The sequence below is a fragment of the Euprymna scolopes genome, chromosome 38 (genome assembly GCF_053919585.1).
Source record: "Euprymna scolopes isolate OS-2025 chromosome 38, ASM5391958v1, whole genome shotgun sequence".
Lineage (NCBI taxonomy): Eukaryota > Metazoa > Mollusca > Cephalopoda > Sepiida > Sepiolidae > Euprymna > Euprymna scolopes.
The window spans coordinates 82,240-99,687 of record NC_136519.1 but is presented as its reverse complement, the minus strand read 5'-3'; the positions used below and the strand labels follow the sequence as shown (position 1 = coordinate 99,687).

Genomic DNA, 17,448 nt, shown 5'->3' with positions numbered 1-17,448 from the left:
TTATATATGGCTGTTGTTTTTGACTTTGTATAATTTGAGCTAGTTTAAGAATAAATTAAAGAGATGGGATATTTTAAAATATATAAGAATGAGAAGGGTAAAATACACATTTTCACTTAACTCTCACTAAGTTTCAGTATTTGAAAAATCCTTAGATATTCTATGGAACTTATTCGAGGTGATGTATCATTCAACAGTTGGGCATATTCTGCTAATGCTTTTCTATTACGACTACAGCATATGTGCCTTCTTGATCCAAACATGAATTTAAAAGAGAATTATAGGTAAGTCAGAAATCGATAGGGAAACGGCAAATGAAGGTAACTAACAATCGTAAACAGACCTAGAACTATGATAATCTTATTTGCATTGGATATTTATTGCATAACTGACAAGGACATGTTGCAATACAAAAGGTTACGAAAGAAAATGGTGACAAAATGATTGAGAACATCAAGGGACCAAAGACTGCGAAACATACAGCAAAGAAAAAAGCACTGATGGTAAATATCTCATTCACGGCAAGATACCAAACGTCGGTTAGATGGAAATTCTTCTAGCAGAAGATGTTGTGTCTGTTCCAGAAGAGCACAACAGTGTGTATGGTGTTAAGGCAGTCCTGATGGGCAATATCAGCAGAAACACTAGTTGTAAACCGGGACTTATTACAGCTACCGAGAAAAATAAACAGGAAATTGCATACACAATTAACTCCCATTTAGATCCACCTTAGTTAACTGATTGAACTACAAGAAGTTCTGATAATTCTCTAAAGAAACTTTGTAGAAATTATTACCATGATTTTACTCAAGTAAACTAATGTTTGCTACCTGTTGTTATGACCCATGATTTGCCACCAAAATTTTGTTGATGTTCTAAACATAAGGCAAATTAATCTTCCCATTTCTATGCAATTGTGATAATCTCCTCACTAAAGCATTCATACAAAATTCTGTCTATTTGATGAAAACGTTTAAAAGCATTAACTGCTGCTGAACAAGTTGAAAAATCCACACAAATTTTTCTAAATATACATCACAGAAACACAATAAATATCATACCATTATAAGACCAACGGACCAACGCTCTTACACGCGGATTCCACACATTTCTTAATTCATTTTGCGCAACTAACGCGACACCCTGCTGATTACTGTTTTTGAAAATCATACCGTTATAGACTAACACTCTTACATGTGGATTCCACCATGCCGGCCAGAAAAAAAGAAAAAAAGACTTTCATTGACAAGGATGTGTATCATTGAAATATCTGAATTAACAAATAAATTTGTTTATAAAAAAATATATGCATTGTTTTCTAGCTTTCCAAACATATTTTATATACGTTATTTTTAATTGCAAATATGCTTTCTGTTTATTTGCTACATTTCACTGGATTCTTCTTCCTTTTGTCTCAACATCCTTAACACATTGCTCTAATTCTAATGTTTGATTTTTAATGGAATTTTCAGCTTTTTTGCTTAGTATTATCTTATGTTGAAACATTTGTTTTAGCATAATTTTTTCCCCACCTTTACATTCAGACTAAGTGTTATTCTGAACTGTTTAATCGACTTTCCAGTCTCAATACAATTGTTATCTATTGGTATACATCAGCTGCAAATTATTCATGCAATGAATATACAACCTTCCATGGGCTGATAATCAAGAGTGCTTACTTGGAATCTAGTTCGTTCCACAGATATTCTTGCTCTTAAGATGTTGGCAACCTTTCATCTGATCCCTCTGATCCCTGCCGTACATAGTTGGTGTATTTCTAAAAAGAATTCTGTCTCAAAAGATTAGGAAAACCAATGCAAACAGTAAAATCATCAGATTCATACGAAATGTATTAAATACATTAGAAATGCAGGACAAAAGGTTATAGATATGCTGGAGTGGAGAAAGTGATGTTTTACCTGATGGAAGGGAACTAAAATTTTATCAAGTTAGGTTAAAAAAAATATTGAACAATGACTGAAAATGCGAGTGAAAGAAAGCCATACAACAACAGCAACCACCACAACAACAAAACAATATTTACAACAATTTCTCTGGTGCCGATATGTTTCACTGAAATGGAAAAGAAAGAAAAAATAAGGAACTGAAAGAAATAAGAATTAAAAAGAAAAACATGATGTCCATGGGGGGGGGGCATTAATTTCATCCTTTAGAGTCTGTTAGATTAAGAATTAAGAATTAGAAAGAAAATGATTATTTAGGATAATTAGCGACCTTTGTGTCTTCCTGCATGACAAGGTTGGTCAGACTCTGCTAGAGAATTTTTAAACTTTGATTTTATGCAACAATTACCCACAAACTTAGTGGTAAGCATGGGAGAGCATCAATTCCATCTTTTAGAGTTTGCTATGCAGTATTATTTAGAATAATTAGCGACCTTTATATATTCCTGCATGAGAAAATTAGTCAAAATGTGTTAGAAAATTGTCAACCTTTGATTTTAGCCAAATTAATGTCATCTTTTGCATAGAATATTAATGTCCTGAATTATCCCCTTGTTTAATTGATCTGTTTAATCTAGATCCTATGCTATCATTTTTAATTATAAGTTCTGAATTAAAAATTATACATGTAGCATCTTTAAAAATATAGTGTTATGTATCTCTCTTCTTTTAAAACTTTACAGCTATTCAATAGTTTTAGCCCTTCTAAAAATTTGGTTGATTCTCGCAATTCATTCCCGTAGTGTTACATCAATGTGATGTGTTTCAAACGACGTATAATCGCAGAATCCTCTCTGACTGCAAGATCAACAACCATCTAAAGTTGGAAGGTTTGTATAACTCCAAGAAGTTGCCAACAATGAGGAAGGCACAATGAAGATCGGTTGTTATGGAAACCAAAATTCTCTGTTGGATCTCAGGAATTACTCTGCATGATCCTATATGTCATGAGGAGATCTAAAGTCATTGCCCCGATCGAGGACAAAATGACAGAATGATGGCTCAAATTGTTGACAATGCTAAATGAAACTGTCGCAAAACGCACTTTTAAATTAGAAGTTGCTAGCAGCAATTATGAGTGTGTTCTTTTATGCAGACCTTCTCAATGTGTGAAAGAATCAATAAGACTACATAAACCGAATCCAAAATATAAATTTGGAGGAAATTTGAGTAAAGAACCCACTCAAATCATCTATTACATAAAGGACAAATGTTTAATTGTACATCCAACTAATACGTGAAAAATACACAGCAATCAACCAAAAAGTGGTATTTGTTAAATCAGCGTAACCCTGGATGTATAATATCATCCCTTATGCTAACTCGAGTTATGTGAGTGTATGTCTAGACATAGGATTGGGAAAAGAAGAAAAAGGGTGGGTGAAGGGAAAGACTCTCTTTCTCCTCATGTCATGTTACACTTTTGCCCGGGCAATGTCAGGTAGCCCTGCTAGTGGAGAGACTTTTTAGAAGAGTTCTTTATTTTTTGCTGATTATAATTAATCCTGTCTTGTCCTATTTTCCAATATGACATGTCTTAATTGTTACACAAAGTAATTGAAACATTGAAAATTATATGGTTGCCTCATTTACTCCGTCACAAAAAATAACGATCATTATAAATTTTTATTTTAAGAGTATTTTTTGTTATGCATCCAAATTATTTCAGTGAGGAAGGCAATTTGGAAAACAGTTATCACGGACACACATTCGGCTGATTTTGTTTTAAAATGAATACTAATTTGGATTGGAATGAGACTTGATCAGTTCTACACTTACCTGTATTGTTGTCGTCCTTAAGTGATTCGTAGAAGCTGTAGAAAAGAAGAAAAAATTTTATAATAAAAATACTAATTATATTTAATAATATTAATATATTTCTTTCTATTTTAATCAATGTTAGATCTTTTTATGTGTGACATTTAAACACTATTGATTATGTCTAAAGTTTGATCATTGATAAAAAAAAATTATAATAATTTTCCCGAATGCTACCGATAGCAATATTTCTGGAACGCAATCACAAGCTCTAAATCTACAAAAAAAAACACAAATCTAGCTTTCCCGGAAATATCTGATAATTTTGTTTAAGTAGCTTTCATTCTACTTAAATAATTTTTATTATTTTTCACAATTTCAATCTATGAAGTTGAAGTTGAATGCAACTTTTCCACTTTTTTGCATTCTGTTATTCTATAAAAATGCCATCAACCAATCCTCTGCTTAGCTGGTTGGCCCAATACCATACAAATATGTGGCAAAGCTCACTAAAGTAAATATATCAGCAAAATAACTTAGTAAGCCATAACCATATATATATATATATATATATATATATATATATATATATACACACACACACACACACACACACACATATATACAGATATTAGAACTAGCTTAGATGATGTAGAATCATTTCTCTTAGCAAACTACCCGGATATCTTAGCACAAAGTGAAACTAACTTGCACTCCTCCATACCCTCTAACATCTTTAACATGTCTGGTTATCCAGCAAACCACTCCCTTTCCGATTTTCCTTTGCGGACAGAAACCACATTAGATGATCTGAAAATCACCTCTTCTCATGTACATGATATCATAAAAAACCTAGACACCTCAAAAGCATGTGGATCAAATCTCATCCTGACTGTACTATTTAAAAAATGCTCTGCTGAGGTTGCTCCAGTTCTCTCCAAACTCTTCAATAAATGCCTCATGCTTTCCTGAGTGCTAGAAAACTGCTTCTGTGGTACCAGTTTACAAGAATTCTGGCAAAAGAACTGACCCATTAAATTATTGTGTCATTAGCCTCCTCTCTCTTTTTGCCAAAATATTTTAGTCCATAATTAATCAAATTCTAGTCCACCACCTTACAGTTGCTAAACTTTTGTCTGACCAACAATATGGATTTAGGCAAGCCTGTTCTACTGTAGATATTCTAATTGTAATCTCTGGACGTATATACCATGCACTGGATAAGGCAAAGGAGGGGATGGCAGTAACCCTAGACATATTCAAGGTTTTTGACAGGGTATGATGGTCTTCTCATGAAAATCAGATCCTATGGTATTACTGAATGAATACTTAACATAATTAAATCCTTCTTAAATAAGAGAAGAATCTAGGTTTTCCCCAATGGTCGTACATCCAAACAATATGATATAAATGTAGGTGTACCTAAGGGGTCGATCCTTGGACCTTTTATTATTCCTGATGTTTATAAATGACCTCCCTGCTAAAATAGTCTCGAGATGAGTATATTTGCTAATTACACCACACTCTATAACAGACATGAGGGGAAAACGAATGAACACATATCCAAGGAAATGGCAGAAATCCTAGAGAAAGACCTCCAGCATGTAGTGGATGGTAACGTTCAATGCTGCCGAGACAAAGCTTGTTTCCTTTAATAATTATGAAAAACCTTCTCAACTACAAATAGCTATGGCTAAAGATACATTACATGAAAGAACTTTATTCAAACTCCTCGGCTTAATGTTCACATGGAACATGAATTGGAACAGATACATCAATAGCAATGTCCAAGGCTGCTGCAAAGATCTGGGCTCTCTCTAATGTGCTAGAAAGTTACTTATGTCTGAAAGTATCCTGTACCTCTATAAGGCGACCATTCACCCATGTATTGAGTATTGTTGTCACATTTAGGCTGGTGCATCTGCTACTAGTCTCTCACTTCTGGACAGGGTCTAAAAGAGAGTCGCCAACCTGATAGGTCCTGAACTGTAATTTAAGCTTCAACCTCTGTCCCATCAACGAAATGTTGCATTCCTCTGCCTGTTTGAAAAGTATTTTAAGGGTGGATGCTCCGACGAACTACAAGCCCTTGTACCCCCTCGACATAAACACCCCGACAAACCTGACAAGCAATAAAGTTCCATTCCTACACAATCGAGATTCCTAGATGAACAAAAGCCTTTTACTCTAATAGTTTCTACCCCAGAACTGCTAGACTTTGGAACTCACTTCCGGGATTTTGTTTTCCCAACTGTACTGACATGCAGAAGTTCAAGTCTAATGTGAACAAACATTTTGCTGCTCAACTCCCTACATAGTATTCCTCCAACTTATGCCTCTGATAGTAGGCCCCTGCATTAAAGTGGCAATGTGCATTGTTTGGGGTAAAAATATTAAAAAAAAAAAGATAAAGAAAGCATATATGCATATAAACACATGCATTATGACATTTTTCTATTTTAGATGGAATGTATGATTGAAAATGTTTTCGTGATACTCTGGTTTGGAATGCATGTTGTGAAGAGAGTAAACAACCATAATACCTATTTATATGCTATTTGGAACGTGATTTGAGAAATATTTCGAATTGTAAATATTTGCCACTTTTCTATTTTAGATTGAGCTGCATATAAAAGTTGTTGATTGATATTTTAATTATGTTATTGAGGATGAGATTTGATTAGATTATGTCTCGTCTCTATATATATAATAAAAGAGGTGCAGAAATTCCCCTCTGGACTAAATTACTGTAAGTTTGCAAGAACAGATGCCACATACAAATTTATTATGCCTAAACTATTATCAGCTATCTTCTCTAATTTTTGACCGCCGTCATAGACACATTTATTCGTTATATTAAAACCCTATATTTCATCCTAGGAGAGGCATCATGACGATTGCCATCATCTACAGAGGAAGTAGTTCTAATTTTTCCCTCTTTCTATAGTCCTCTTCCTACCACCAGTCTACACCCGGAAAATATATATGCATTCTTACTATGCCCTCTAGTCATCCTTTATTATTATAGTTTAGGATTATAAACTACTATACAAAGCATTAACTTTTCATTTCCCTTACACAAAATAATGATTTCTCCCTTACACATTTCCATCCCTTTTCATTGGTTGCTACTTCTCAACCCGCGTATTTGAGAATAGATACCTTATTGAATAAACAAACACATTAGCTGTATTTTTGAGATGAGGTGTACGAATGAAGCCCCGCATGGAGGAGAACATGACCAAAAACTGCATATACTCAATCCCATGCAGTTGCAGAAAGGTTTACAAGGGTGAAACATGCCGCCCCCTTAAAGTAAGGGTGGAAGAACACATAAAAGCGGTAACTAAAGGGGAGACGGAAAAATCGGGTATAGCCAACCATGTCTGGATGGAGAGGGGGGACCATCGCCCCCTATGGGATGAAGTAAAAATAATAAACAGAGAGACCCACTGGAAAGTGAGAAAACTTAAAGAAACAGCTCACATGCTCGGACAACCTACTGAGCAAACCAAGCATAGAGCTGAATGCAATTTGGACACCTCTGATAGAGAGAGAAAACCTTGAATAACAACGTAGGTTTAACATTAACAAAAAACAACTAAGAATTGTCCTAGTGACATATGGCCGAGTGATCCTAGACGTTGTATCAAAGTTTACAGTTACCCAAAAATGCTGAGTTCAATCCTGAACGAAGGCAGTGAAAAAGTAACATTCAAAACAGAGAATCAGCAACTATGTCCCAGAGCCTAGCTGGAGTCCGAACATGGTACCCCCGTAATAATAATAAAGGGTTGGGTTCGAGACTCCTAACAAACGGTTCCCCAGTTCGATACAAAACACCTGATGAAGGCCGGAGGGCAAAACGGCCGAAACGTTGTGACAATAACAACCAAGATGAGGAAGTCAGTCCGACAATCTCAATCAATGGAAACGCATTAGCTTTTAAAAAAACATGGCTGATAAACAGCCGGTTTCTTTTCTGTTTCGTTTTCCTTCTCCCCACAATTTTAATTAACTTCTTCTACTGTTGTGATTTCAACTTATTGTTTTATGCAAATTAAAACAAAGACATAATCACGATATTTGAGGTTTGTAAAACCAGCAGGCGAACAACACATTTCGTAAACATATACACACGGACACATCAACATACACAAACCAAGCAAGTTAGATTATAGGGAGCCATGCTGGGAGGTAGATGGACTGATGATACTTACATATATATAGAGAGAGACAGAGATAGAGAAAAAAATATTCTTATTTATTTTAGACCGACCATTTTCTTTGCTTTTAAATACTACGCATAGAAGTTTATGGTAAATGTGTAGTTTAGCGGCATAAATTATTTGACAGATAAAAAATTATAGAAACTATTTATTTTTATATAAAACATTATTAAACCCAAAGGCTGAAATAAAATCAGCAAAAAATTCATTTTTATTATTTTTCATCATTTTTTTATTAAATTTAATGTACGATATTCGAGGCCGCCATATTGCTTTTAAAATTTGGACTTTCTAAGTTTTGACAGATTGGCCTTTTGAAGGCCAAATTTGGCCTCTTTCATAATTTTTCATTAAAAAAATATAGTAGCCAAAAAACATAATTCCATGAACGTGCATAAAAATAGAGCTCAGACGAGCACTTGCCATGAAAATAATGATAAAGCAGAGACAGGCTCGCAACGTCTCTTCTGTGGAAAAGAGTTTGCAGGGAAGATAAAAGGGCATCCCCCACTAGGCTACGAAGTCTATTTTGAACTCTGTCAAGGCAGGGTAAGTCTTTCTAGCAGCTCCTGCCCAGATGTGACAACAGTACTCCATCCTTGGATGTACCTGGCTTTTATACAGGTAGAGAATTGCATCAGAAGTCATATATCTACTGGAGTGGCAGAATGATCCCACCATTTTTCCAGTCACTTTGGCAATGGATTTGATGTACGTGTTCCATTTCAGATTAGGAGTAAAGGTCAGACTCAGAAGCTTGCCAAAACATGGAGCCTCCCCAAGACGAGAGCCATTCATTTTAATTGATGCCAGATGGGGATCAGAGCATTGATGATGTAATGATAGAAGCTTGGTTTTAGATGCATTCAAATTAACCAGCCACTTCTTTCCCCATTGTACCACATGTTCAAGATCAGAGGAGAGAGAGTCAAAGAGAACTTGGTCATTTACAGCTTTTGATGTGTTGCCACAGATGGTAATGTTGTCAGCCTAAATGTCTACAAATAATCTTAGGAAGTGATTTGGGAGATCCTTGATGTAGATCAAGAAAAGATTGGGTCCAGGATCGACCCCTGAGGGACTCCAGCATTGTGAGCGTCTGCCCATCAACCACTTCTCTTATGAACCAATCAGAAAGGAATGAATTAATAATTGAGAAGACATTTCCAGCTATATCATAGCTGTAGAACCTGTGGAGTAGACGTCTATGCCATACCCTATAAAAGGCCATTAATATGTCAAGAGCAATTGCCCTTTACTGGAATCAAGGTTTTTGATTAGCTTGGCAACATCTCGTACAGATATCTATGAAAAGTTTACTAAAAACTGCATACCATCTACATACAAATTGTTGAAGTGCACTGATCTCTATTTTTATTTATTTTCATTGATAAGAAGTTGAGTAAAACTCTGTAAAAAAAAATTGATGATATGATAAATTACTTACAGAGTTTCCTGTTGGTGCATATCGTAAACTTCGCTAGATGGTTCCTAATAAAACATAAAGAAGAGAGTAAACAGTTTTCATTGTAAATCTTAGCAGTTCTGCTGTTTTTTAAACTTTGTTTCAAAAATATATGTTATTATTAGAAAAAAAATAATAGATTTTAAACTACAAGTTTTATTTGCATTGCGATTTGATTTTAAAATTGCATTGTCTTATAATCTAATAGTTTTATTTGAAAGTTGTATTTTATGATGTTGAACTTTGATTAGCTTTCATTAGAATTTAATGCCTTTACATTATTATTAGTGGATGTTATTAGAATTGAAACTAGATTGTAATTGAATTCAAGAGTTTATCATTTGAAAATTAGATTATATTTTATAATCAAATATCTTAATCTACGTGTATATGTGTGTGTTGGAAAAATAAAAAGCAGTAAAACGAATACACTTATTTTCTCTGTAACAATTTAACAATAAAAATAAATGACAAAATAGCTGGTATATAACATAGAATGTGCATGCAATTTGTGTCTATTGCCCAGTAATTGCGGATTTAAATCTGTTGGAAATCGGATTAATATTCGATCTGAAACTATCAGAAAATTCTTTAAAGTTAAGCATTTACTTTTAAATCTAATATTCTCCTAAACGAATCATTGAATTTCTATTATTGGTTTCCAAATAAGGAATTTATTATTAGTAAAAAATATCAGAATTAAAACCAAACTGCATATTATATTAGGATTACCTACGGGCATGAGATGCGGAAGGTTCTGCACAGCTTAATAGCTATAAAAATAGCTTCATAACTTGCTAAAGTTTATCAAAAACTGCATACTATGCATGCACAAATTGTTGATATGCACCAATCTTTTTAAAAATATATTATTTAATAAAACTCAAAATGAGAGACATTATTTAATGCCTACATTTATCTTTATTATAATTTACTTTCATTGATAAAAGGTTAAGAAAAAACTATATGAAAAAAGGTGATGATATAATCAATTACTTACAGAATTTTTCTCTTGTGACCAGTGTTTATACTCGCTTGTTGATGGTTCCTAACAAACGATTAAAAGAGGGTAAAAAACTTTTCATTACAAGTATTTAAAGTTTTGCTATTTTTCTGTAAGTTGATTTCAAACTTGACTATTATTAGTGGAAAATTACCAGAACATAAACAAGTTATTTTTTTTGCATTGGAGAAGATATATCATTGTAAAATTAGATATATCATTGTAAAATTAGATTACGTGTTATAATTTGAACTTTTATTAGCTTACATTGATTATTGAACTTAAGGCTATTTAACATTCTTATTAGTAAATATTATTAAAAATTTTAACTACAGGTTTTATTTGCAAATAAATCACCAGAGTTAATCATTTAATAATGATTCATTCCAATAGTAATGTCCAAAACTAAGGGACAAAATTTAAAAACTTAATATTTGTTAGAAATAACAACTGTGAAAAGCTCAAATTTTGATAACTCGTAGTCGTTATGAGCCACAATAACATACTAAAATTTGAATCATTTATAAATGATAAAAAAAGAATTATAACAATTATTTATTTATTTTCAAAATAGGAAAGTAAGGGACAAAATTAAGAAAAACAATGTAAACAGTATGCTATATTCAACTTTTTTGATTTCCTCTAAAGAATAAGTCTTAGTCATTTGTAAACGTTGCATCAGCCGGCACCATGGCGAAACACCTAAAACTTGATTACTCTGTGAGACAAGCCATTGTAAAGCTACACAAAGAAATTATATCAGTTGTGAAATACTTAGAAGCAATCCTTGGAAAGCCAAGCTTTAAGAAAATACAGATAGCTGCCATAAAGGGAACAGTATCTATCAATAAAAGAGCCCTCGGATATAAATTTAAACTGTAATAGAATCGTGTTAGCCCCAGGAAGGAGCCCCTTGATCTCTTCAAATTAATCAAAAGTAAAATAAAAAAATTAAAAAACCAGAGCTACTCTGGTGATTTTCTTTTGTTTTGCAGGTCCGAGTAAACTTCATCTTTCAATTGCTTCAGATTACTGATACATTTACCAAACTCTGTCGGAATCTTAATTATGTCAGTTGGAGAAGTGATTGGAAACTAACCATTACCAATTTAGAGAAGCAATTGTGAGAAGTCGGCTGCAATTGTGTTTCCAGAAATATAATACCAAATTTCATCAAGATTGGTTGAGGTGATGGGGCAGAGGAGAGTGATCATAAACAAGTTAGCTGTTGCTATAGTGGCGCCCTGGGATAGTGGCAAACTCCAACATGATGTGCACTATCCCTAAGTGGGGGAGTTTATGAAGAGCCGTACGAAATAAAACCTTAACCTTTGACCTTGAAAAATAGTGTGCACCATCCTTACTTGAGAAATAATTATCATGCCAGGTTTAGTCATGATCGGTCCAGTGGTGTGAGCTGTATGAGAGTATATTACACGTAGACTATGACCTTGACCTTTTATCTTGACCTTGAAAAATGGTGTGCAGCATCATCATGCCAGATTTAGTCATGATCGGTCCAGTGGTGTGGGCTGTAGGAGAGTTGTACTCACAGACACACACACGAACGCTACTACTTTATATATATATATATATATATATATATATATATATATATATATATATATAATGTTTTTAAAAATATAAATTTTATAATTATTTATAATGAGCTTTGTTTTTTGCACGATATATTAGGATATTTAAAAAATAAATTTTGAATATACTGAAGTGTAGTAAGAATACAGATTGTATAATACTGTAAATATGCAGTCCAAATAAATATTAGTATCAATATTTATAAGACGATGGCAGGCAGATAAAGAAAACTCACTATGCAAGATAGAGCAATAATATAAATGGAAATTTTGAGTTAAATTTTGTATTAGGTTGGTGCAAAAACAATATCGTTTTCTTACATATGTTACATTTATATATGATTTCTGTATCAATTCATTGATATACAGTGATGATCATATTTATTGGCACGGTAAAATAAAAGTTAAATTTTGTCTAATAAATTCTAAAAAAGTGATTAAATTAAAGAAAATAACAAAGTATATTATGTATTTTTAACTGGCCTTTCCGATGCAGCAATCGGATTTTAGAAAAAATAAATAACAAAGGAACAACAAACATAATTGCAAAAAACCCTTGTTCAAAATTATTGGCACGGCTTTGTTTTTCTTTTAGTATCAGTATAATATCAATCAATTTCCGGTTTACGTGCTTTCTGAACTTTTTTATAGCCATATTATGCTTGTTTAACGCTAATTCAGTGAATAATTTTTTTCAGATAATTTTTAGATAGCGATTTATTTAAACTATTATAAGTGACTAAATTATAATTTTCAATCGCCATGATTAAAACTAAGGAACACAGCAAAGACGTCAGGAAGCTTGTTGTAGCATGCCATACCAATGGGGAGGGCTATGATAAGATTTCAAAGAAGCTAAACCTTCCCAAATCCACTGTTAGAGCCATAATATACAAGTTCAAATCGCAAGGCCACGTTATGAGTTTAGAGGGTAGAGGGAGAAAAAGGATTCTTTCCCCAAGAGATGAACGGAAAATTGTTCGACAAGTAAAACAAAACCCAAGGATCTCTGTTGGGGAGATTGTTGATGAACAGAGCACCTCTGGAGTGAATGTATCTCGACATACAGTTGGTAGAGTTTTGAAGAGAGCTGGTTTAAAAGCATGTCGTCCGAGAAAGACTCCCTTATTGAAGCCTATGCACCTGAAAGCAAGGCTAGCCTTTGCAAAACGTCATATTGATAAAGATGTTGCATTCTGGAAACGTGTTCTATGGACTGACGAAACGAAAATAGAGTTATTTGGCCATAATAAAGTGTCTTATATTTACAGAAAATCTGGCGAAGCTTTCCTGCCTAAGAACACCATACCCACAGTGAAGCACGGTGGAGGCAGTTTGATGTTTTGGGGATCCTTTGCTGCCTCTGGACCAGGGCGACTTGTTAAGGTCACAGGTAGCATAAAAAAGGAAGATTATGTTAAAATATTGGATGAAAACCTGAAAGACTCTGCTAAAGAGCTCTCACTTGGTCGTCGTTGGTGGTTCATGCAAGATAATGACCCAAAGCATTCGGCTAAACTGACTAAGAAATGGATCGAGGACAATCATATTAATGTTTTGGAGTGGCCATCACAAAGCCCAGACCTTAATCCAATTGAAAATTTATGGAGAACATTAAAATTGAGGGTAATGCAAAGGAAGCCTAAGAATCTTATTCAATTGGGGGATTATTGTCAGGAAGAGTGGGCTAAAATTACTACTGAAGAGTGCAACAACTTGGTTGTAAACTATGAAAAGCGACTGAGGAAGGTAATCAAGGCCAAAGGCTATACAATTGATTATTAAATAAATCGTGCCAATAATTTTGAACAAGGGTTTTTTGCAATTATGTTTGTTGTTCCTTTGTTATTTATTTTTTCTAAAATCCGATTGCTGCATCGGAAAGGCCAGTTAAAAATACATAATATACTTTGTTATTTTCTTTAATTTAATCCCTTTTTTTAGAATTTATTAGACAAAATTTAACTTTTATTTTACCGTGCCAATAAATATGATCATCACTGTATATAGCCATGTTATATATCCTTTTTAAGCACGTTTTTCGCTCTATCGAATCGCGTTTTTCGTTACCATTCTCAATTTCTTCATTCATTTTTTGGAGGCTTTTCGACGGCATGGACAAAATTCAAATCTGCACGATTTTCTCGTTCCAGTTCAAACTAGGCCGAAATCTGCCGAGATATCAATGATGCATTTGTCCCAGGAACCACTAACGAACGTGTGGTACAATGGTGGTTTAAGAAATTTCACAATGGAAAACTTAGATGAAGACGCTCGCAGGCAGCTGACTGCGGTTGATAATGAACATTTAAAAGCCTTAATTGAAGCCGATCCTCACAAAACCACACGAGAAGTTGCTGTTGAACTCGAGGTCGACCACTCAGTAGTCTTATAAGCAAATAGTGAAGTCCAAAAAGTTGGATAAATGGGTGCCGCATGAATTGAATGATAATAAAAAAATCGTAATTTTAAGGTGTCTTCTACGCTCCTTCTGCGCAACAAAAACAACCCATTCTTGAGTAGATTGTGACGTGTGATAAAAAGTGGATCCTCTATGACAACTGGCGACGTTCAGCATAGTGGTTGGATGCCAGAGAAGCTCCAACGTATGTGCCCGAGATTTATCAATATGAAGAGACCAATTCTCTTCCATGACAATGCTCGCCTAATATTGCTCAACTAACCCTGCAGAAGCTGGACGAATTGGGCTAATAGACTTTGCCTCATCTGCCATAATCACTGGCAAGAGGTCCCATGAACAACTGGACAAAAATGCTTCAAAAACAAAGATAATGCCGAATCGGCCTTCAATGACTTCATCGGATTTCTATGCAAATGGGATAAATAAACTTGTTTCTCGTTCGCAAAAATGTGGCAATTCTAATAGTTCTTATTTCGATTAATAACATTTAAGGTGACGTTAAACGTCAAAAAACATTATTTCTGCACCAACCTTATATAATTACAATAAAATTTATTGTTTGACAAAGGAATAATTATTCAAGTCTTTTTTCTTTAACCCATGGATTTTCAATAAATGGCTATAAATATATGATAATGACGTTAGATTGTTTTACTACATTTGTTATGATAATGATGTTAGATTGTTTTACTACATTTGTTATGATAATGATGTTAGATTGTTTTACTACATTTGTTATGATAATGATGTTAGATTGTTTTACTACATTTGTTATGATAATGATGTTAGATTGTTTTACTACATTTGTTATGATAATGATGTTAGATTGTTTTACTACATTTGTTATGAGAATGGAGTTAGATTGCTTTACTACATTTGTTATGATAATGCCATTAGATTGTTTTACTACATTTGTTATGATAATGACGTTAGATTGTTTTACTACATTTGTTATGATAATGATGTTAGATTTTTTTACTACATTTTTTATGATAATGACGTTAGATTGTTTTACTACATTTGTTATGATAATGACGTTAGATTGTTTTACTACATTTGTTATGATAATGATGTTAGATTGTTTTACTACATTTTTTATGATAATGACGTTAGATTGTTTTACTACATTTGTAATATGATAATGATGTTAGATTTTTTTACGACATTTGTTATGATAATGATGTTAGATTGCTTTACTACATTTGTTATGATAATGATGTTAGATTGTTTTATTACATTTGTTATGATAATGATGTTAGATTGTTTTACTACATTTGTTATGATAATGATGTTAGATTGTTTTACTACATTTGTTATGATAATGGAGTTAGATTGCTTTACTACATTTGTTATGATAATGCCATTAGATTGTTTTACTACATTTGTTATGATAATGACGTTAGATTGTTTTACTACATTTGTTATGATAATGACATTAGATTGTTTTACTACATTTGTTATGATAATGACATTAGATTGTTTTACTACATTTATTATGATAATGACATTAGATTGTTTTACTACATTTGTTATGATAATGACGTTAGATTGTTTTACTACATTTGTTATGATAATGATGTTAGATTGTTTTGCTACATTTGTTATGATAACGATGTTAGATTGTTTTACTACATTTGTTATGATAATGGAGTTAAATTGCTTTACTACATTTGTTATAATAATGACGTTAGATTGTTTTACTACATTTGTTATGATAATGACGTTAGATTGTTTTACTACATTTGTAATATAGTAATGACATTAGATTGTTTTACTACATTTGTTATGATTATGACGTTACATTGTTTTATTACATTTGTAATATGATAATGATGTTAGATTGTTTTACTACATTTGTTATGATAATGACGTTAGATTGTTTTACTACATTTGTAATATGATAATGACATTAGATTGTTTTACTACATTTGTTATGATAATGACGTTAGATAGTTTTACTACATTTGTTATGATAATGACGTTAGATTGTTTTACTACATTTGTTATGATTATGACGTTAGATTGTTTTACTACATTTGTTATGATAATGATGTAAGATTGTTTTACTACATTTGTTATGATAATGACGTTAGATTGTTTTACTACATTTGTTATGATAATGATGTAAGATTGTTTTACTACATTTGTTATGATAATGATGTAAGATTGTTTTACTACATTTGTTATGATAATGATGTAAGATTGTTTTACTACATTTGTTATGATAATGATGTTAGATTGTTTTACTACATTTGTTATAATAATGATGTAAGATTGCTTTACTACATTTCTTATGATAATGATGTAAGATTGTTTTACTACATTTGTTATGATAATGACGTTAGATTGTTTTACTACATTTGTTATGATTATGACGTTAGATTGTTTTACTACATTTGTTATGATAATGATGTTAGATTGTTTTACTACATTTGTTATGATAATGACGTTAGATTGTTTTACTACATTTGTTATGATTATGACGTTAGATTGTTTTGCTACATTTGTTATGATTATGACGTTAGATTGTTTTATTACATTTGTAATATGATAATGACATTAGATTGTTTTACTACATTTGTTATGATAATGATGTTAGATTGTTTTACTACATTTGTTATGATAATGATGTTAGATTGTTTTACTACATTTGTTATGATTATTACGTTAGATTGTTTTACTACATTTGTTATGATAATGATGTTAGATTGTTTTACTACATTTGTTATGATTATGACGTTAGATTGTTTTATTACATTTGTAATATGATAATGATGTTAGATTGTTTTACTACATTTGTTATGATAATGGAGTTAGATTGTTTTACTACATTTGTTATGATTATGACGTTAGATTGTTTTACTACATTGAACACAAGAACTGGATTGTTGTTCCTTTTACTTCATGCTGTTGTTGGGGTACAACATTATCAAAAAGCCATTTTGGTGGTAGTTCACAGTCAAATATCGAATGGAATTAAATGGGATTAAGTGGGACTTATAACATCGCTTC

At 32.6% G+C, this 17,448-nt stretch overlaps 1 protein-coding gene across 1 annotated transcript in view; it reads right to left on the bottom strand.

Moving 5' to 3' along the window:
• Positions 1–233: 233 nt before the first annotated feature.
• The window catches only part of LOC145263020 (uncharacterized), a 68,201-nt gene continuing 50,986 nt past the window's right edge, over positions 234–17,448 (bottom strand). The window contains exons 15-18 of the mRNA XM_080119853.1: positions 10,417–10,464; positions 9,399–9,442; positions 3,744–3,778; positions 234–2,073 (exon numbers count right to left, since the gene is read on the bottom strand). Of these exons, the coding sequence (XP_079975979.1) occupies positions 1,955–2,073; positions 3,744–3,778; positions 9,399–9,442; positions 10,417–10,464 (246 nt within the window). The 3' untranslated portion in view covers positions 234–1,954. The remainder of the gene's footprint in view (positions 2,074–3,743; positions 3,779–9,398; positions 9,443–10,416; positions 10,465–17,448) is intronic.